Source organism: Polypterus senegalus, chromosome 1, assembly GCF_016835505.1.
Source record: "Polypterus senegalus isolate Bchr_013 chromosome 1, ASM1683550v1, whole genome shotgun sequence".
Taxonomy (NCBI): Eukaryota; Metazoa; Chordata; class Cladistia; order Polypteriformes; family Polypteridae; genus Polypterus; species Polypterus senegalus.
The window spans coordinates 83,113,631-83,137,725 of record NC_053154.1 but is presented as its reverse complement, the minus strand read 5'-3'; the positions used below and the strand labels follow the sequence as shown (position 1 = coordinate 83,137,725).

Here is a 24,095-nt window from a genome sequence, read left to right as displayed (position 1 = left end):
TTAGAAGCTAAGTGTCTGTCTTTAATAAATTTGGTTTGGTCTTCTAAAATTGCAGAAGGAAGCACTTTCTCAATCCTTCTAGCTAGAACTTTGGATCTGCATGATACATATTGTAGTAAGTCCTTGTTTTTCTTAGAAAAGATGTAAATTAATGTTTGGCGAAACATTTTAGGTAGAATTTTGTTATCTTTAGCTTCTATAACTGTTGCTAATAATAGTGGAGCTAACTTGTTTGAAGAATATTTGTAAAATCCTACTGGATAGCCATCAGCCAGCTGCTTTCACAATCTGAAGTAATTCTACTTCCACAGCATTAAGAGCACCTAGTTATGGTATCTGTAATGAGTCAAACTCATTAGATTGCATCTTATCTTCTTTAAACCGAGTAGAATATAAGGACTTCTAGTACTCTCCAAATGTGTAGTTATATTTTCATGGTCTATGATTTTATCTCTGTGTCGATAATTGCTATTATTGCATTCTGGACTTCCTGCTTGTGAATTTGGCCCTCTCTCCGTGTTCATAATAATGATGCGATTTAAAGATGAGATGTTCCATTTTTTAATAGTTCAGAGGTTAAATTCTGATTGCAAAACCTATCTTTTCCTATACAGTGTCTCATTTGGACCACTGTCTTTTTCTAGATCTGTTACTGGTAATTTCATTGGGTAACTTAGATGCCTTCTTGGTTTCCAATTTATTTTTGTGAGCAAGATATGAAATAATCTGAACCCTTAAAAATGCCTTCAGAGTTTCCCAGAGTATTCCTACAGAGACCTCTGGGATGCATGTGTCTTCAGAAAATAATCAATTTGCTTGGATATGAATTCTGCGTAGTGGTCATCAGCTAATAACAGGGACGCCAGCTACTAGATGAATATGTAGGGCAAAGTAAGTTACGCTCCATGATCAGAGGGACGTTGTCGGAGATAACCATAACATTGTACTTACACGATTTGATAATGGGCATAAAATTATTGTCTATGAAGAAATAATCAACTCTTGAGTAACAGGGACAAACTTACACAAAGAAGGAATATGCTCTAAGGTTAGGATTTAAACGTTTCCATGGGTCTGATAAGTTCAAATCCATTATAAACTCTGTAATTATTTTTGTAGTATTAGATGTTATCGTCGCTGTAGCTGAAGATCTATTCAGGTCTGGATTTAAAACACAAAGTCTCTGACCATTATAATTTTTATGAGTGTTCACATTAGGAGTAGATGCAAATAGATTTTGGATGAAATCTCTATCATCCACATTAGGTGCATAAATATTCATTACAATCACTTTAGCATTAAATAAATTGCCCATCACATTATGTCTGATGCTAGAAATTGGATAGTTCTGTAAATTAACACTAGAATCTCTGAAGCTTGTGAAAATATTCATAATGCTGTGCCACCTTAAATTTCCTCACACCTACTCATCAGCGTGTTTGTTTTGCAAATGTGTCAACAGCACTTGCAGCAAGCAGCCTGCTAATCCTATCCAACACCAAGGTAGCAGAAGTTGGACACAAAATTCTCCCAGCTGACATCTGTGTATCTGGGAGTGAGGTGTCTGGAATTGTATAGGGTAAATTAATATATCGTTATTTGGAATACATACTTTTTATGTGTGTTCCATGTCTACAACGATTTGTATAAATGTAGGATGACAAAAATTGCAAGGCAGGAAATGTTGAACACACAACTAAAACAGAAACCTTTTTTATGTTATAGTAATAACGACAAAATCTTGACGTGAAGTGTATATAATCTCAAATAAACACTTTCACAAAAAGTGTAACGAAACAAGTGCACTTTTATTCAAGAATATAACAAAAGAAAAATAGATTGTTCAATTTACATGTTTCTTTCAATATGTAAAAACTGAATCTCAAATATCAATCGATAAGAATTTGAGATGTCTGCTTGGCTGGTACAGGGGTAAGAACTGGTCTTTCATAATCAAGAGGTCGCCAGTTTGAGTCTGGGTTATCCTTGCATTTAGCGTTTTTGATAAGTGAGCTGCAAGTATTATTACTATTCCAGTCATATGAAAAAGTTTGGGAACCCCTCTTAATTCTTTGGATTTTTGTTTATCATTGGCTGAGTTTTCAAAGTAGCAACTTCCTTTTAATAGATGGCATGCCTTATGGAAACAGTAGTATTTCAGCAGTGACATTAAGTTTATTGGATTAACAGGAAATATACAATATGCATCATAACAAAATGAGACAGGTGCATAAAGTTGGGCATCCCAACAGAAATATTACATCAATGCTTAGTTGAGCCTCCTTTTGTAAATATAACGGCCTCTAGACACCTCCTATAGCCTTTGATGAGTGTCTGGATTCTGGATGGAGGTATTTTTGACCATTCTTTTATACAAAATCTCTCCAGTTCAGTTAAATTCGATGGTTATTGAGCATGGACAGCCTCCTTCAAATCATCCCACAGATTTTCGATGATATTCAAGTCAGGGGACTATGACGGCCATTCCAGAACATTGTACTTCTCCCTCTGCATGAATGCCTTTACAGATTTCGAACTGTGTTTTGGGTCATTGTCTTGTTGGAATATCCAACCCCTGCGTAACTTTAACTTTGTGACTGATGCTTGAACATTATCATGAAGAGATTGTTGACATTGGGTTGAATTCCTCTGACCCAGTCCCTGAACTAGCCACACAGCACCACAGCATGATGGAACCTCCACCAAAGGTGACAGTAGGTAGCAGGTGTTTTTCTTGGAATGCGGTGTTCTTTTTCTGTATTGCAAAGCGCTTTTTGTTATGACCAAATAACTCAATTTTCTTCTCATCAGTCCAAAGCACTTTGTTCCCAAATGAATCTGGCTTGTCTAAATGAGCATTTGCATACAACAAGCGACTCAGTTTGTGATGTGAGTGCAGAAAGGACTTCTTTCTCATCATTCTGCCATACAGATGGTTTTTGTGCAAATTGCGCTGAATTGCACAATGAATTACTTCTGAACTTGTGTTGACATTTTGTAGTCTTAGGTCAAGGTGGTGCATTGTTACATATGATAGCTTTGACACAGATTTCATATTATTGCCAGGTGATATAGCTGTGTAGCCTATTATTATGTTGGCTCTTTTAGTTATTGGGGTAGAAGGGATTAAAAAAAAAAAGAAAGAAATAGCATTGCTCACTTTCTCTCTCTCTCTCCCCACTCCAATGCACCCCCCACTTTGCCTCCAATAGTGAGGCAGACCACACTTCTCGAAGTCCTGGTCCTCTGACATGCCAAGAGAGACAGCACATCCTGAACAAAATGAACCTCCCAGCATAGGTGCAGAAAATGTTAAAAGTGAGGTATCTTTTGAAAGTACAGCCCCAGTAAAATAAACCTAGGGAATGATATTAAAAAGTTCCATGGAGACTGAGATAACATATATGATAGTACATTCCCAATACAGTAAATCAAGGATATGACGTGAAAAAACACACTGTAAATAGCTAGTTAGTTTGTAGTTGCCAAAAAGTATATATATTCAATTAAAGAAATTTCAATGTAATATTTGAATTAAAAAAGGGGGAAAGGGAGACAGAAAGGAATTAGAATGTATAGGCATGGCAAATGTCACAGTACAAATGGTCCAAGTTACAAGCAGAGTCTTCTTTGCCTTGTCAGAACACCGTTTGACTCATGATCATGTTTCAAAAGGGTGTTGGGATCAGTCTGCTAAGCTTTCTTTCTGCTTCATTCGGAGAACTAAAAATGTAAAACTGAGTTTCAATACTGTCTTTTAATTTGGCAGGGTACAAGAGGCATGTGAGATATATGATATCAGCACTGCGAAGATGCTGTTTAATACTGTACTGTAGTATTCAGTGCGTTTAGCAACTGTAGCAGAGGAGAAATCTGAGAAAATACAAATTCTGTTATTGTCAGATACAATCGCCTCTTTCCGTCCGAGAAGGGACATGAAGTTTTGCTTGTCCTGTAGTTTGTCAAAACGGACAGTAAGGCTTCTTAGTTTTGAGGCATTTGATCCACATATACTGTAGGCTCCTGAGATCTCGGTGTCCGATATGAAGTCCTTTCCAGTTATTTTAGAGAATAGTTCAGCTATGAATTTCACTGGGTTTGGACTTTTTACATTTTTCTGGGAGACCTTCAGTTCTGCTGTTGTTCCTTCTATATCTGTCTTCCAACACAGCCAGTTTGTTAGCGAGCACTTCGCATTCTGATTTTGCAGCCGTTGCCTTTTCATCAGTGGCAGATGTTGATTGTTCAACTATTTCAATACGAGTCAAAAACATTTGCTTAACATCTTCAAGCTGTGCAGCGAGTGCTCTGATTTTACTCTCTAACTTACTTGTGTCTTCCTTGTATTTTTTCATCATTTTTCCTAGAATCTCTGTAAAAGCTGTGCTAAACTTAGTACTTAAATGTTTCTTCAAGTCTTTTATATATTGATGCTGTTTCTCATTGTCTTTGTTTAAGTCCTATATTTCTTTCTATATATGCTTTTTATATAGAACATTTCTGAAATCATATTAGTGTTTGTAGTTTTAATCCTCAACACATGATGTGAGACAAGTTTGGAATTTTTTTTTTACCACATAATGAAGTGAGAGACATCCCACAGAAAATGGGGAAAAAAAGAAAAATCAGACATATCAAAAAAAAAACCTACATGCCATTATTGAAATTTCAGCGTTTGTAGATGTGAATGTCATAACCTGTTTCATCTTTGGTAAAGTTGAAGATGAACAATGTTGCATTACATGACTGACATACTCTCATGACCACCTGTTGTGTAATGTGACATTCCCAGTGACTCGGTCATACTGGTCTGCGACTTGCCCTAACATTTTTGTCTTCAGTTGAAGGGGTTGTCTCTTGTGTTTGTGAGAATTGACATCCAATGAAAGTTCAGACAGAAGCGCAAGAATAGAATGAAAGCAGGTGTTTTCTACCACTCAAATAGAAGAGAGGTTTATCTATCCAATGTATCTTACTTGTTATACGATGACAGAAAGGAAAAAGACAGGTCATGATTGTAGCTGAATTTTGCCACACCTAAAGAAAATTTGTACAGCCACCGCCACTTTAATAAGTCAACATGGTAATTTGGTTTCAAAATGTGGAGAGGTTGTGATACTTTAGGAAATTTGAAACTGCTAACTCATGATGTAGTTGTGTGATCTGTCATTTCTTGTGATTCCTAGTCATAAATATTTGATATCTTTAAGGCAACAACATTAAGCATCTGCAGTTGCTAAATTTAATGTGCCTCTGACTCAAAATCATAGTGTGCTTCTGGCTTTAACAGGATGGGTATATATGGTTTAATCCATAGTATGGTGATTTGGATGGACTTGGAAGAAGTGATTGCAAAGTCATGCATGAGGAAAGATGAAAGCGTTTGCCATGCTAATTTATCTATAATGGAAGAAAATGATGGAGGGTAAAACAGAAAAGATGCATGTGGGTTTATTCCTTTATCCAGGAACAAATGCAACACTGTGATTTTCACAAATTGAAAGTATAGCCACACAAATTTGCTAGCAATAATTATATCAGTTTCATCATAATGCCATAGCCATCACCCATTCATACCATAGCAACTGTACAGATACAAGTTTAGTTAGGTACAGGACGTCTAGGCACAATAAGTATAAAAGTTTCCATGTCTTCTTTATTACGTCTGTGTGACTGTATAGATTTACTTTCAAGATTCTGGTATTTTTTGTTGTCCGGTAAAATCCTATATTGTCCATGAGTATTCACATTCTTTAGGCTTCTGTATAAGGGGCATCATTTCATCCATGGTGGGTGTTTTCCCTGTCTTTGTGCAAGATGAGAATTGAATTACATTTTTTCGCCTCTTCAGGTTTCCAGAGCTTGAATATCCCCAATGGAGTAAAGTTCTCCGCACAACAGCTTTTGTTTATCCATTCTTGTTTGATAACATCCCTCTCTTTTACCGGGTAAGTTTAATTCTTTTTTTTTTTTTTGGAATTTAATTGATTTGTTAAAGGTAGTGTGGTATACATGATTATTATGGTTTATACAGGTGCTGGTCATAAAATTAGAATATCATGACAAAGTTGGTTTATTTCAGTAATTCCATTCAAAAAGTGAAACTTGTATATTAGATTCATTCATTACACACAGACTGATGTATTTCAAATGTTTATTTCTTTTAATTTTGGTGATTATAACTGACAACTAATGAAAGTCCCAAATTCAGTATCTTGGAAAATTAGAATATCAATTAAGACCAATGCAAAAAAAGGATTTTTAGAAATGCTGGCCAACTGAAAGGTATGAACATGAAAAGTATGAGCATGTACAGCACTCAATATTTAGTTGGGGCTCCTTTGGCCTGGATTACTGCAGCAATGCGGCGTGACATGGAGTCGATCAGTCTGTGGCACTGCTCAGGTGTTATGAGCCTTCAGCTCTTCTAAATTGTTGGGTCTGGCGTATTGCATCTTCCTCTTCACAATACCCCATAGACCTTGGACCTCAGAAAACACAATGGACCAGCACCAGCAGATGACATGGCACCCCAAACCATCACTGACTGTGGAAACTTTACACTGGACCTCAAGCAACGTGGATTCTGTGCCTCTCCTCTCTTCCTCCAGACTCTGGGACCTTGATTTCCAAAGGAAATGTAAAATTTACTTTCATCAGAGAACATAACTTTGGACCACTCAGCAGCAGTTTTGTCTTTAGCCCAGGCGAGACGCTTCTGATGCTGTCTCTTGTTCAAGAGTGAGTTGACACAAGGAATGCGACAGCTGAAACCCATGTCTTACATACGTCTGTGCGTGGTGGTTCTTGAAGCACTGACTCCAGCTGCAGTCCACTCTTTGTGAATCTCCCCCACAGTTTTGAATGGGTTTTGTTTCACAATCCTCTCCAGGGTGCGGTTATCCCTATTGCTTGTACACTTTTTTCTACCACATCTTGTCCTTCCCTTCGCCTCTCTATTAATGTGCTTGGACACAGAGCTCTGTGAACAGCCAGCCTCTTTAGCAATGACCTTTTGTGTCTTGCCCTCCTTGTGCAAGGTGTCAATGATCAGTCTTTTGGACAACTGTCAAGTCAGCAGTCTTCCCCATGATTGTGTAGCCTACAGAACTAGACTGAGAGACCATTAAAAGGCTTTTGCAGGTGTTTTGAGTTAATTAGCTGATTAGAGTGTCGCACCAGGTGTCTTCAATATTGAACCTTTTCACAATATTCAATTTTTCCGAGATACTGAATTTAGGACTTTCATTAGTTGTCAGTTATAATCATCAAAATTACATCAATCTGTGTGTAATGAATGAATCTAATATACAATTTTCACTTTTTGAATGGAATTACTGAAATAAATCAACTTTGTCATGATATTCTAATTTTATGACCGGCACCTGTATATTGCCAAAACAGGGTTAAAGGATGCTACATTCTTTTCACTTCATACTGTCCTACAAATTTGGGCTATAAAAAGTGCTACGCCAAAATACTGTTTATAGGCTACAGCTCAGCATTTGACATTGTTGTACCATTAAAGCTGATCACTGAAAACTCCTAGACCTGGGACTTGGCATGATTCCCTGCATTTGGATTTTTAGAGTTTTTAATTGGTAGATAGCAGGAAGTGCATTTTCAGCATCACTTCCTCCACTCTGGTTCTCAACACAGACACTGCATAAAGTAGTATGTCAACAGCAATACTACAATACTACACTCCTTGTTCATGTATGACCTACATTATTAAATTTAACAATGACGGGCCTCATTTGTTGATTGCTGGCTATCAGCCCTATAACAATAAGACCACTTAACAGAGAAATGTTCTTTCCTGGACAGTAGTCTCTCCCCTAAAGTTAAGTCACAGATTTTTAGGAGACCAATCATACTCCATTATATATATCAGACAAATTCTATATACTCTACAAATGATGATTTATTAATTTTTTGTCTCTTCTTGGCATTGTATTACTGAAGCTAGTCTGTGGAATTAAAAACTATCTATACAACATAATAAAAATAAATCTGAACAAATGGCACTATTATAATACATTGCTAGTGAATATTGCACCAATACACCATATTTGATAAACCCTACATGTTTATCTGTCAAATGTCCATATGTTGAATGAAACTGTTCTTGCAGTTCTTTTCTAATTTAGTTCAGGGTTGTGGTATATTGGTGCTTGTCCCGGTATAACTGGGCATGAGGCAGTTAACAGCCCAGGACAGAGCAGCAGTTCGTCACAGAATAAAGAAAAAGATTAATATAATGACAGAATACTACAGCTGAGTCTACTTTACAATATAAAAATTCTTTCTGTGCTGCACAATGCCTTAAAAAGTTTAAGTTTGCACTTTTGACGCTGTAGTATTTTTCCATCCACAAGATGGAGTAGAGTGCTGTGGGAATAGTTCTGTACAAGCACACTGTTTTCATGTCATCCGTAGAAATCCTCTTGTATATTTGTTAACAATACCATGTATTTTTGAGTAAAATATTCAGTCATATCACTTGTATATTTCAATTTGGCATGGGCTCATTTTGAAAATGAAATGTTTGGCTATCCACAGTGTATTTTCAATGCCAATGGCAAGTAGGACTACTGCTTTAATCACCAGTCAAGTTTGTTTTCATGTGTACAAAGTACAATGAAATTAATGCTTGTGTTCCTCCTCATAACAGCTAAGAAAAATATAAACAATAAAGAAGTAAAAATATTACACAGCTTCCAAATGAAGGCGTGGGCCAGACTGAGAGGTCGTGGACCTGTAACAATGTAAACTAATTGATCCCTTTTGGTGGATTACTTTGAAACAGTACCACTGTAGGTCCAGGAACCAGCTAGTCATTTGAGTATCTTACTCTTTGTGAGTAGCCATCCACTGTAGAGGAATATGACCAGTAACTAGTGTGATTTTCCATCTAATATACTGTACAGTAGGCACCATGGTTAACATCTTCGTAAGGTCATTGAATGTAGCCTTTGTTATGGGATTCTAGACCAGTTGGTAGGGGCTGGCTTTGGCATCAGGTCTGTTAAAGATGGAGCCGTTTCAGAAAACATAAGTGTAAAGCTTTAGTATTTGCCAACTAGTCCTAAAAAGCTTGCTCATTTTGTGCGTGGCTAAGGCCAAACTTGGATAGCATCTACTTTGGTCCTCTGTGGCTTGACTTGACATTGCCTCAGTACATATCCTAAATAATTGGATTCTGTCAGGTCAAACTACTCATAATTTGGGTTGATGACTGGAAATATATATTTCTTTTTTGATTTATACATTACAGGATTATATTATGTTACAATCTTAATTGAAACATAAGTTGAAGGTTTTAGGTTGATGGCTTTATTCCCATTTTCCTCAGCTTGCACGTTTTTTTATGGCAAAATGAATTCCTGTGGTGTGTTTATGGATCGCCTCAACTGCTCAGACACACACAGCATTCATTTACCTAAAACTTTTTTTGCACAGCAAACTTTTTAGAGAAACCAGAATCAAACATGCAATTTCAGTATCCTTTATCCTCCCTGTCTCTGTGAAGATGGTGTTTTGTCTGTGCCAGGATATTATTTCTATTTATTTAGTAAATACATTTAACCATACTCCTTGTTTTTCTGTATTTGTTTTTTTTTTTGTTTAACCCCTTTTAGGTAATATGAATATGGTTAAATGAGAAGTGATAACAAAATGTCCATGGAGAATATTCATAAATGCAAATTGATTTAAAACAAACACATTTCCAGGCAACAAAGTGAAAAAATAATGAGATAAGTTTGAAAATAATTGGGTAATTTCCGGAGTATGTAATGTTAACTTGTTAATCATTTATTTATAAGTGTGAAGGTAAAGAAACTTCTAATTATCCTGTGGCGTATGGTCACTTACATAAATGGATAATTTGTACTGTACTGTATATATAGTTGTTTTTTTTTTGTATGAATGTATTTGATTTGGTAGTATGAAATGGATTCAGCCTTTAACCATTTAATGAAAAGAAAGTATTAGCTGCCAATGTATGCTTTATAGTTGGCATGGCAACTCAAAAAGGAAAATTTCATAAAATTTGGTGCTCTTTACACAGTAATGGTGACTCTTCAACAGTGTAAACTTTGCTGCTCCTTAAGGCATGGCTCATAACCCAACAGATTTTTGTGCTTAGCTCACTTGCCACCTGATGAGTAGCCATGTTGAGTGACTATTATATTTTCAATCAACCAAAATGAGTGTTTAGCCTGGCTTTGAATAAGGAAAGGTAAGAAGCTCACTAAGATGCCTCCAACCCTACATTTAAAATCACATTGCAGTCATGTCTGAGAGTATTCTTAATTTTATGCATAGTTGCTGTTTTTATCCCCGTATGATAACAGGAAAGAGAACTATGTAAATTACCTTGCTATAAAGTTCTATTGAGTATTATCTGAACCTTATTTATGATGTGCCAGTTAAGCACCGTGTTAGTATTATTTGTGCAATTACAAACAACAGCATATTTTCTCCCTCACTAGAGTAGAATAATTTGTATTCCATGTATGATACGGCTTTGAGACATTTTGACACTTTAATGTTGAAAATGTGTCTAATGATCACAATCATACTTCTTTTATCACAAATAAATCTGCCAGAAGCAACATACCTACTTTTCCTTCCATTACTCCTTTTCTACTGTAGGGGTCTTACTGCAGAATCAAATCACCAAAATTAATTAAGCAAAACTATACCAATGTTTCTACAAGAAGCATTTAGACTGACTGACTGAAAAAGGTATGTCAAATACAGATTTCATACATACAAATTACAATTTAAATTCAGTTAGCAGGCAGATGCACTAAATACTACAGAAAACATTCAATACTAAAATCAAGAGTATTTATGTAAAGCCTGAATTTATCCTAAATAAATCTCTCATTGACTCAGTTCTGTGTCTCTTTTACAGGTGCTGCTCTGGGCAATGGAGGGATGCATTCACAATGATGCCATTTACAACCACTGTTATCATCTCATTTTTGCTTTCTTAACTGGCTTCCTTTTTGCCTCCCACCTACCAGAAAGGTTGGCACCTGGCCGATTCGATTACATTGGTGAGTGTATGAATGTCGATTTTATTTTTCCATAGACAAAAAAGGCACAAGACTGTGAAAAAAAATGTATTCTCCGATTTCCTCTTCTACAGCATATTTTTGACACTGAATACTGAACCAAGTATAGTTGATAAACAGCAAATACGAGAACAAATGATGCTTTTTTTTTTACTTCTTTTGTTTTCTGAATGAACATTATTATCCAACATTATTTTTTTCTTACAGTGCCAGTTAATTTCCCTATTATACTTAATAACTGGTTGCATTATCTTTAGAGTCTGCAGCCAGATACTTCCTTTAATTATCAATGTCAGTGTCAATTTATTTATATAGCACATTTAAAACAACATAGGAATGCTGTGGCCAAAATGCTTTACAATAATAGAATAAAAGTAAACAAACCACATAAATAGAAATAAAATATATGAACATAAATAAAATATATAATAAATAGAAGTAATGTCATATAATCACAATGAGGAAACCATCAGTATTACTGAAGGTCACAGAAAGCAAGTGAATAGAAATGAGTCTTTAATCTTGTTTTGAACAGTTCAATTGTAGACGACTCCTTTATGAAATGAGGTAAAGAGTTCCACAGGCGAGGAGCAGCACCTGCAAAAGCCCTGTCCCCCTTAGTTTTACACTTGGTATGAGGGACACCAAGAGACAACTGACCAGAAGATCTAAGCACTCAGTGTCAGTCTTTATTGGTGTTTTGTCGGAAATGATATTTATGAGATAAGTCATATATTCATATATTTTGTACATAAGAAACTCCAAAGATTTGAATATGTGGCGACTTCTTTAAGATGAGTACTGAGTACAGTAGGTTAGTGAAGACTGCAATTTGTAGATATTACATTCAAGTGCTCCTGGTAGTATTCCTGCCTTAAAATTTTGTCAACAGTGATACCACTAAGTGAATAGTGGAGGAGATCTGTAGATATATAAAGGAAAGGTCTGAAAAAGATAAAGGGACTTTTTCAAAATGAAATATCTACCCATTGTTAATTCTCCCTGCTAGAGTAAGATGGAGAGATGATGCTTGTTTAATGCTTCATTTTGTAAGTTTACAAAGATATTCAAGTTTCCTTGATCAATGTTAGGCCTAAATGTTTACATATTTTAACAAGTTGAGCAAGAAGTAAACACTTTTAGTCCTGGCTGTGAAAGAATACACTGGGTAGAGAAAGCTCCAGTTGATTTTAAACACAGATATTCTAAGAAACTTCCATATTTAGGACAAATGGTAATGATGAGGTGGAGCCTAAGATATCGAACACCATGTCATCACATTTGTTCAAAACTTTTACTTATGATTCATTTTATTTTGGGCTACATCCAGAGATAAATAGCTACAAGTTCAGTAACAATTACAAATGGCATTGGAGGTAATTTGGCATCCCCGTTTGATTTCACGCTATTAATTTAAAATACTTTAGTACATATTTTTTTTATATAAACTAAAGGTTCTGGCCTGGAATACATGTACAGTAATTCATTTCATGTCCATATATTGAGGCCAAACTCAAACTTGAATAGTAAATACATAATCCCATTAACCTCAATCAAAAGTTTTTTTGTTTTTTTTTTTATCTAGAGATAACAGAACTTCTGAAAACTCAGTACTATAGGGAATTTATAGTACGTTAAATAACTTTTGAATATTTAAAACTAAATATCTAGCTTTCTCTTTTCTTTTAGCTGAAATGTTAGCCAGGATTTTGATGTGATTATTCAGATGAAAGTTTCATCTGTATCCTCAACTGGATCTTTATTTTTCTTTAGAAAGACAGTAATTCCTGAACATTTGATAGAATGATATGTGCTCTATCTTTAGCAGACATTAGCAGCATAAATGGTATTAATTTAGCAGAAACCCCTTTTTTTGCAGTCCTGCTAGATTTCCTCCTGGGCCTTAGACTTTAAGGCTTTGCAGTGAATTTATAGCATCCTGAATTTCACAAGATGTAGGACTTTGTCCATTGCCTCTACACAGATTGTGTCCAGGTTTTGCATTTGAATTTTATCAATAAAATCATTCTTGTTTTGCCATATTTATGCTTTATTTATTTCTTCATGTGTTCTTTTTATTTTCTCATATCCATAGTGTAGACAAAGTGTAGGAATTGTGAAAAAATTCAACTTCGAGGTTTTGATGAATCTTGACATTTTAGACATTCCAAAAATACCATTTTTGAAATTATGTCTGTCAATGTGTCTTATCTGTGTGTAAGCACGATAACTCAAAAACGCTTTGACCTAGGTCAGTGGGATTTTGTACACTTGCTTTATATCAGAAATTAGGAATCCTATCAACTTTTGGGCCACTTACACTGACCAGAAATGGTACTTTACCTGAACACATTTCAGATTTTTTCAAGTAAATTATGGCTATAAATAAAGATATATATGATTCAAATATTGTGTAAATATGTAGTAATGACAAAAATTAAGTAGATATGAAATTTGAGAAAAATCATACAAATGTAGGTTGTACTTTACCTGAATAACACATTTTCAAGTAAACTATGGTGATAATTACAGATAGATGATTCAGATTTTGTATAGCTACTTATCATGATAAAAGGCAAACAGATATGAAATTTGACAAAAATTACTCAACCGGACGTAGTATTTTATTTAAACAACCATCCACATTTTTTTGCAACGATATTAAAAACTGTATTCAATATAACACATATTCTTTCATTATCTATTATTAATTTTATTTTAATTTAAACCTCATCAGTTTAACAATAACTTGTAAACATTGAACATGCCATGTAAATATAAAGATGTATTGGGAACAATAAGCTGATACGTCACCGTTTTATTCCTGGTAATACATTTAATTTTATGACTTTTTAATTTTATTTCTGCCATCATTTTTATAATTAAATGTGGCTAAATGCAGTTTTACCTGTAACAATTTATTGCAAAACATATTGTATAATACTAACACTTTTTCTATGTATTTAGGTGAGTTTAACTCTTTTTACTTTGCACATAATCTAGGTAATGCATATGTAATCATGAAAAAATTCCACCACCGTTTTCGACCTCCCTAAGTGCGAAAATATCATTTTAATGTAAGGTTTGATTATAAATTGTGATAAATGATAATATATCAATATTATCAATTAGTTATTATGAGAAACAAAGAGATGATATTTAGGAAATACTGCCCAACTGTAAGTGGTTCTAATGACCTTTTCCTCTATCTCAGTCGAGGGGAGCACAATCGCGATTTTTGTAGTTGCAACTGTATTGCTAATCTCTACTATTCAATTGTATTCTTGCTTTTTATGTATTTGTAATGCTAAATCTTATTTTTCCTTTTCTCCATATTTATAACAAGGGTGTGACTTTTAAATGAGCTGCTCTTTTTCTCTTGCAATCGAGATGTGAAAATGTTTGCTTTGACAGCCTTTTTATAAAGTGCATTGGTTGATTTTAAATATTTTTGATCAAATATAAAAATCTCAAAGATCAACTGTGATGCTCTTCTAACTTGCAGTTTATTTTTATGTGGGCCATACAAAATTATTTTTTCCTTTATACATGCCTTATGCAATTCTCAAAGATTTCCTGCAGATATTTCTAGACATATTTTTGCCCCGAAAAAAACTGATTTGTATAGAGGTTTGAAATGTATAAATTCCTCTTCCATTATCATTAATCGATTAAGTAGCCAGAGAAGAGTTGTACAGGTGGGGCATAATAATTTGATCTCAAGAATAAGAGGAGCATGATTAGAGGTAGTACAAGTACTGAATTTACAACACTCAAAGGAGTATAGTAAGTTATTATCAAAAAGACAGTTTGTGCAAAAAGTATGAAATACTGTTGTAAAGATTAAATTTTGTGTCATATAAGGGTATAATAATATCCAAGGGTCAGAGAGGTTATTATCCTTGATAAATTGTGAGATGACTATTGTGGTTCTAGATATTGTGGTCACAGTTGATGAAAACTTTTCTAGATCAGGGTTCATTATACAGCTAAAGTGTTAAACCATTAGGGGTTTATGAGAGCACCTAATTGGAACTGATGCAGTATTGTTTGCCATGAATTTAACTCACTGATATTCAGTGCGCATTCGTTAGTGTGAAGGAAATTTACAGACACATCCCACTGGAGTGCCCCGGTTTAGGCAATAAAACACAGGCAGGAGAATGCACCAATCTTTATTTTTTATCTAAATCTCGCAAGAGGCAACACTTAACAGTGCAAGCAATTGTTACACAGAAAAGGAGTGTCCTCTGTGCTATGTTTATACAATTCATTGATAAGATCACAATTCTAAAGAGTTCATTACATAATCAGAAACTTTTAACATGATTGGTTACGCCCAGTTGCTAACAGGACATGACTAAAAATTAACACCTTAAATAACCACAATTAACCCAGTCTGCTAGGTTGATTGACAGTCCCTTCAGTTTTGGAATACATGACTTTTTAAATGTGTTTATGATTGTGAGATCTTGTGCCTTTTTCCTATTACCATTATTTGTTAAACAATGGCCTAATTTTCTTAATCCAGCTGGGGTGCATCAAGAGGAAGCTTAGCCTAAGCATTACAATACAACAATGATTATACATTAAATTTAACCTTTTCTCTTAAGCTTTATATATATTTTTTTGCTATAACATAAAACTGCATTATCTTAATAGCTCAGAAGATAAAAATAAGCAACTTGGCCACAAACAAAGCAGAAAATAAAGTTGGGATATTTTTTTTTTTTTTTAAAACAATTGCCTGGTCACATGCTAGGTGCGATCCCACATTAGCCAGAGTCAGCTTAGATTCAAACAGATTCCCACCACCATTTGATACTGAATTGCTCAATAAATTTGAATTTCCCACTCCTCTGGTTCTCTTACAGTGGTTGGAGTGAAATATTTGACTTCAGGGAAGATAGGTGTAAAAGAAAGTTTTGCCTTTTAAAGACATGGTTGAAACCCTTGATATTCCAGCTAGTAAAATATATTGAATGATCCATATTAATCTGTTTCTGTATTTTAGGAGTTGGCTCCTTGAGTTATTATACAAAGATGGAATCCTTTCAAATAATGACTTTAACTATCAATAACATATTTGTTATTGCTGTGCCTTACTGTTGTTGAAGAAACCTACAGTCATTTTGATATATATAGTTTTTTTTATTTAAAGATTCTTCCAACTTTTTGGATGATTTTATGCCTTGTCAATGGAGTAACGTTTGCAAGATAGCCACTCCTGGGAAAATGCACTACTAGTTCAGTTAGACCTGAGCAATACGGAGTTAATAATTTTAATAATTACAATAATTTAAACCCAAAATACGATATTTGATATATCTTGATATGATGTCAATGCACTGAAGATCAGCACCATATAGGCATGTGTATTACGTTTCCATACAGATTACAAAACCCAGTTATTTTCTTACAGTAATACTGTGAAAGACTATGAAAGGAAGCAGGTTTTTTTTCATAAGCAACTGTGGCTCAAAGAAACAAGCTAAACAATTTTTTCAACCATTTTTGCTTTGTATTCTTTCTTATTGTTTGTAAGTTTTTATGGAGTATATTGTGTTCAACACCTTTGCCAACATTTTTGTGTACAGTCACTGTCATCTCAGTAAACATTACACTTCTCTCTCTTTCCTTCTGTGTTTCTGTTTGACTTTATTATAACAATACTATTTCTTGAGTGAATTTAAAATAAACTAAATTAAGACCTTTGTACACAATCAAGGTGTTGTTTCTCAGTGTGTCATATTTTAATAACAATGATCATGATACCATTATGTGAACACTACTATTAAGGCCTGTTGCGAGATTATACATTTGTCCAACACATGACCCAAGGGATCACATAACCTAATGTTTGTAGGCCAATACAGTATCTGTTTGGAGCTTCCAGGCACTTGTGCTTTTTCAAATGCACTCATAAACTAGTAGTACTAGCATTTCGACAGCTTCTGATATATATAAATATAGTTATGCAGCTATTTATTTTTGCTTGTGCACCCTTCACCCCTAGTGAAAAATGAGTAAAGAAAGGTTATTTGGGTATTGGATGTTTATAGCTGAATTGAAACTTTGAAGGATTCCACAGGAAATAACCTGTAGAACTGGGTGCTTTGCTGGTAATATATGAGAAAAGTTCACCATCTAAACATAAATCTTTTTTCTTCTTCTTCTTGACAGGTCATAGCCACCAGCTGTTCCATATCTGTGCCGTGGTGGGCACACATTTTCAAATGGAGGCCATTTTGTCAGATATGAATTCCAGGCAGCTGTGGCTCACCGCCAACACTAGCAAGCCTTCCTTCCTTGGCACAGTGGGTGCTGTGTCTATTGCTGTGGTGCTTAATTTGGCAATTATTGGGTTTTTTTGTGCAAAACTCATATGGGGAGAAAGCTCCATATCTTCTTGTAGTCGTCATTTTAACAATAACAACCATAAACCTACACATAAAGTAAAATGAAGTGTTTTACTTATAATTACTGTCAGAATGATAAGTTAAATTGACAAGTATTAGATTAATGAAAATATGAGCATTCCATAGGAATGTAATCAATGTGCCTTATTTTGAAATTACAGTAGGCTGTTCTTTCTTATTATAGAAAAGCAGGAAGTGATAACTGTCATTGAGTAAACATATTAATCCACAGTTTAATGGTGATATTTTCTGCATTATTAACTTAACTAAATTGTTACAACCAAATGTTTAAAGTAGGTCTAGAAGCTTGCTTTTATGTTGGGCCAAATTGAATGTCTTCCATTTGGAGATCTTTAAATCAATGTTGTACCGGAAATGCTGTGCCATATACTAAACAACACTTTAATTTGTAGTTCAGGTTCTAAATCAGTAACATCCCATTGCTGATTTACATTGGAACCATTTCCCTATAAAGAAAGTTCAGCTTGGACAGCCAAATTACTGTTTTTGTTTTTTAATATATTGCTACTAAAGATGACACAATACAAGGGATATAAAAGTATTGCCCTGTAGTAATACTTTATTAAGGAAAATTCTGCATAGCCTACATGATCATATATCCCTCAAGTTAATTGAGTATTATCAGTTTGTACAGCCTAGGGTCAGAGAGACCTATAGAATATTTTTATTTTAGAAAGTGAGTACAATTTGCAAGAGTCCATTAAATTAATTATATCATTCTAACAAATAGCAAGAGGCAGACCAAAGAAAAAACATTTTTTGTGCACTTGGAACTCCTTGTGACACAAAAGCCATACCTTGATTTCCCCTGCCCTGACTCTGGACATTAGGAGTTTGTATACTTTATTGAGAGGATGGTTATAAAAGAATCTACAGATATGTAAAATATGACAGCTGTATCTGAGACATACCTTCACATACTTTATTTCTTGTACTGTTGAGCTGATTATTGAATAAGACTATACAGTGCCTTGAATTTCTTCTAAGGTTTACACAGAATGTAATTTAAACTGTGCAGAGTTGAACTGATATACAGTATTGACAGTAATAAAGAATCCCTTTAATATAGCACCTGAAAAACAGTACTGTAATGAATAGCTTAAATGGACATAATCTAATAAAAAAATTCTTACTGTAACATACAGAACCTAAAATGTTTTTCAGTAAGTTTAAAAAATTGATATTTCCTTTTATGCAAGTCATAGACGATGCTTTTTTGTGATACATTCTTTAAACATTATGCTCAGGAACACAGAACAAAACAACTAAAGCTTGAAGGATTCGGTTTGAGTAAGTGGTGTGCAACAGACCAGATCTTTTAAACAGTGCAATTAAAAGTAAGTTAGACATTCCAGCCAATTTTTCCCTCTGTGCTCTACATTTCCAATCACATAGAGATTCTAATTTAAAAGAAAAAGTACCCTACAATATTTAATTAATGAATCAAAGTGTGTTAAGAGTAAGCTGTCAGCTGCCATGTCAAAAATGGGAAGCATATAGCGTACAAGTAAAACTGAATGATATTTCAGCATTGTTTAGGTTCCAGTTACCTTGTCATTTTGCTCTCATTAAGTATAACATTGACGTGTGTTTATATATCAATAGGTTACTAAGAATGAATCTTAACTTTCTTTGAAAGTCTCAGTCTTCTGAATCTGTAGGGAGACAGAGCTACATTGGAGAAGTTGTAGGACATATTCTTAGTGAAATTTTTAATGATAATTTGAACACCAATTGAGAAATCTTTCTCCTTTTATGAATAAAATTAACTTTTGAGAAATAATCTGATATATTTCAGATGTTTTCGAAATTAAGAAAATAACATTCATTTCAGCCATCACTTATTTACTCAATAGTGTTAAGTGTTATATTATGTAACATTGAGCCGATCTGCAAAAAAAAAAATGTTAGAATAGCAACATGAAAAATTTCATTCCTCCATTCACATCATTTTTTTCATTTGAACTGCATAAACAGCTGGCTCATTTTTATTAAAAGGGTAATTTTGTTAAAAAGAGTTTTTTTTTATATATATATATTTTACCAAAGTGTTTTGGGCTGAAAGTGTGTCTTACATTGCTATACACAATAATTATATGTTCTATATATGTACTGAATATTGCAGGTACAAATGCCACATTTGTGTATTCAATCTTCACATGTTACAATGAATGGCTGTAAATTTTCAATTTGATAAAACTTTTTCAAGAACCTAATAATCCCAGCAGACATCGAAAGTTATATACTGTTCCCATGTGTAAGTTAATATGATACAGAGAAAAAGTTTGCTTTATGAAAAAGAAATTTAGATGTAAACAAAGATAGTCTTGCTGGAGAAAGTCATAGATTTTAAAAAGAAGTGTCAAAGCTCTGAAGGAAATAGAAAGTGACAGAAGGTTTAGTGAGGGGTAGTGCTGGAACTTAATAGTTTCTGTTAGCCTCAATGAATTCAGTTTTTAGAAGGAGATGAGTAGGATAAACTATGCTACCTTTAGCATTAACACATGAAACTGGAATATGGATAGTGGCAATTTTTCCTGTTAATGCTTTTAAGGGAATAAAGTGAATGTTTGATTGGCTTTCTGATACTACTTAAATGATAATGAAGAAGGCTGGCTTTTTCTCCTCAGCACAAATGTAGAATATCGTGAGAATATGACTTGGTTTTGACTTAATGTCACAGTTATGATTTTATGCATTAACCTGCTGTATGCGTTGATCTCTTTTCTGTGCTCCTCAGAGCATAGGAGGACATTAGACCACGTAAAGCTGTAGTCTTGAGGACAGGATGACCTGTTAAGAGAAACAAGTAATGATATAAATAAGCTTTCATCTTAATAAAACTATTGTGAAAAAGTCAGATTTTAACTTGGACAAAAATTATAACTCATTGTAACACTTATACTTTTTATCTTTTCAATTCAATTGATTAGTTTTAAAATATGCATATTGCAGATTATTTGACATTAATGTTAATTTCAGCCACACATTACTGTTATTACATGATATTCTGAATGGTGCAATGACAAGGCAATTGGTGTTATAGTGCTAATAGTGAAATACTGGTTGGTAAAATAAGTATACTCTAGGTAGAAGTGATTCACATATTCCTAGATTCATGTTGTCAGACAAGTCAGGAAAAGTGCAACGGATTGGTAGAAGTGCAGTCAGATAGCTAAAAAGCTGCATTTAACACCACGTGAGTTTAGGATCAGTCTCACCTGTGTTGCCCTTTTTGAGTAGCTAGACTTCTTAAATTTTAGATTCAGCAAATGCAAAATGATGCATCTCTAAACTGTGCACTGGTCATATAAAGCTTAATTAAAATTAATGGTCCACTTATGCCAGTGTCTACTGTGGTAGGCACAAGTCCATTGCAAATGCTATATACAATAATATACATATGCATAACTAAGTTCCTTGCAGCCAGCAGGCCCCACTATCCTATTAATCCACCTTGTCCTAGGTTATGTGACTCTGGAATAAACCACCGTGTTTGTACATCATCATTGCATTTTTCTACTTATGTCTAGTTACACATCGAAAGCAACAGTTCTATAAAAGGAAAATGACCAAAAGCAACATTCCTGTAGGAATGAATATGGGTGGACATTATGCTGATAGACCCAATTTTTGGATATTTCACAAAATTCAGATTAACTTCAAGACTCAATGACTTTATTCGTCTGCTGTCTGTCGCTGTTAGAATATTATTGTCTGTTCCATGAAAAGGGAAATCTGCTAGCTATCTTTATTACACAGGGAACTCACTCACAGAACAGAACTCATAGTGTTAGCTGCAAATGCCTTCCTGCTCTGCTCTACTTCAAACGCCATCACCCAAGTGCGACAACAAATGATCTGTTCAGTTTCAAGACCTTTTTTGATATAAGGTGATTAACAAATTGTAGACATTAATATTTTATACTAAAATGTTAAAGTTATATTTACTAAGTAAAGCCTCAAGTATAGCACTGATGTCGTCTTTGTATGCCTTTTTTCTAAAGTCCAAGAAGCTTCAGATTACTCTGTAGACTTGGTTTTCTGTGTGTAATATTTTTGTGCATTTTTGTCCTTGTCAGCATTTTTTTGTGATAAATAAAACTCATTTCAGAAGGATTTTGGTGTTCATGAATATAAAAGAAAAAAAGAAAACATTTACCACTTTTCCAGGTATATTTCATTCTGTATTTCATTTGCACTGTCTTAGTTATTTTAAAATTAAATTAAATTTACTATGTGAATATCAACTAAAGCACATGGGCAGATAGAAAATGCTTGAAAGGTTAAGCTTTGAAGTATCATGGCAGTTTCCCTTTGTAAGACGCAGCGGTTGTTTTCCATAGACAGGTTTGTGAGCCTGCTAAATTCCAGCTCTGCTGTAGCTTATGTTGCGGGCATTGACAGAATATTTGATTACATTGTGTTGTCTTCTGTGTTTAAAGACAATAACCTTTACTGTCTTCCTTCAGAATTCTTTCACCTGTACACACCTGACCTTGCTCAGATTTTTATAATACTCTCGTTATTATTTTGTACTACATTCTATTAATAAACTCTAATGGAAAAGCAAAACATGAATACAGTCATTTGTATAGCTGGTGTCTAATCATACATGAAATCTGTATAATGGGATATGTCCGATGCCAGTTTAAGACATTAAGAATTACAGTGCCTATAAAAAATTGTACCCCAGGGAATTTTTTTTGACAGTTTATTGATATACCACATTAAATCACAGTGGATTTAATTTGATTCTCTGACACTGATCAACAAGCAGAGACACTTTAATTTCAAAGTGATAAAAGATCTCCATGAAAGTTATCTAAACTGATTACAAATATAAAATGTAAAATAATTGATTACGGTACTGTTCACCCTCTTTTATACGATTCCCATAAATAACCGGCAGTGCATTCAGTTGTTTTCCCAGAATTGATTCAGTGGAGATCACCTTTCGGGGTTTTCAGTTGTACTTTGTCTGGATGGTTGAATTCTACACCATTGGGACAAAAGAACACCCCAGGTAACTCCAGGAAAAGATCATTGAAAAGCACAAGTCAGGAGGTGGAAACAAGAAAGCCAACCTCCAAGTCATCAAATATCCCTTGGAGCCCACTTAAATTAATAACTAAGAAATGGAAAGAGTATGGCGCAGCCGTAAACCTGACTAGAGCAGAATGTTTTACAAAAACTCAGCCATTGTGCAAGAAGACTAGAGTGCTCATCAGTCTCTTGGTGGCCTCCCTCACTAAAGAAGTGATAAAGAGTAGAGAGACTGTGCGTACAACATCTGTGTCCTTTATGGGAGTGTGACAAACAGAAAAAAAAATGCACACAACATTTCAGCAAGATTTTGCTAGAAGGCACATACAGTGGATATTCTGAAGTAAGCTGGAAGAAGGTTCAGTGGTCTAATGTGATCAAACTGGAGCTTTTTGGCAACCAGACTAAATGTCATTTTTGAACACTGCACATTGTTAAAATCCCGCTATCCTAACCATGAAGCATGGAGGAAAATGTGAAGCAGTCTGAAAGAAACCTGTACGTTAGAAGGTTCGTCTTCCAGCAAGACACCAATGACCCCAAGCAGAAAGACAAAGCTACAAAGAAATGCCTTAAAAACAGTGTTAATGTCCAAGGGTTTCATTTATAAAAAATGTGGATTTGAGCGTGAAAGCATTTGTATTTTTATAATCTTGCAGATGCACATTTCTATACGTTTTATAAATTGCAGTCGTCTTGTAAATGTGTGTATGTGAACGTGCTTAGAACCCCATATGGTGGCCACCCTGAAACAACCATATGGAATATGCTAATTAACTTCCTACACTTGCAATCACAATGCTGCAAAACTTCATTGGCTGATAGGGCAGCCTCCCATCTAAAACATCCTGGACCTGCCAGCTGCATTTGAGGAGTCTTATGGTGCTCACCACAATTCTGTGTGTAAGATCATGCACGGCAGTATCACACCTCTGTGTTCTGAGGGTCCTAGAAGGGCATAAGGGGATAGTGTCTGAGCAGGTAGCTAATGTAACCTGGCATATGTAATGACATGATTGCTGTTACAATGGATAATTCTATTCATATAAAACACTGAAGGTTCAGCCATTTACCTTACCAACAATCCAACAACCACTTGCAGCACTATCACTTCTGTCAAAGCTACTTTGCCTTAAAGTAAATGAATCCTGGGTTTATCCAGGCTGCCAAGCCATGTTTGTCAGTCTCATCTAGGCATCACTTGCATATTATTGTACAAGTATATTAATGAAATGTCACTGCTTCCAGCTAAAAAAAGTAACTTCATTCTCACTAGTTGCTCTTACTGCAATATGAGTGCAGTCAAACATTGTCCCTCTTAAAATGACACAAAAATATAGTCTGTATGTCATATTAATCGTTTTTGAGGTGTGATATGTTTGTCACAACAACGCACATCATAATAATGGCTCATCGTGTGGTGGGTGCGGCAACTTGTTGTATCATTGCATGCTCCCAACCCCTCTCTCTCAGTGATGTGTATTATGAGGGCAAGTTGTCCTTAAGCTTGTTTGACTGCATT

At 34.7% G+C, this 24,095-nt stretch overlaps 1 protein-coding gene across 1 annotated transcript in view; it reads left to right on the top strand.

The window, feature by feature from the left end:
- The window catches only part of paqr6 (progestin and adipoQ receptor family member VI), a 96,197-nt gene extending 74,095 nt beyond the window's left edge, over positions 1-22,102 (top strand). Inside the window, exons 6-8 of the mRNA XM_039752410.1 lie at positions 5,852-5,948; positions 10,925-11,069; positions 17,271-22,102. Of these exons, the coding sequence (XP_039608344.1) occupies positions 5,852-5,948; positions 10,925-11,069; positions 17,271-17,551 (523 nt within the window). The 3' untranslated portion in view covers positions 17,552-22,102. The remainder of the gene's footprint in view (positions 1-5,851; positions 5,949-10,924; positions 11,070-17,270) is intronic.
- The last annotated feature ends 1,993 nt before the right edge of the window (positions 22,103-24,095 follow it).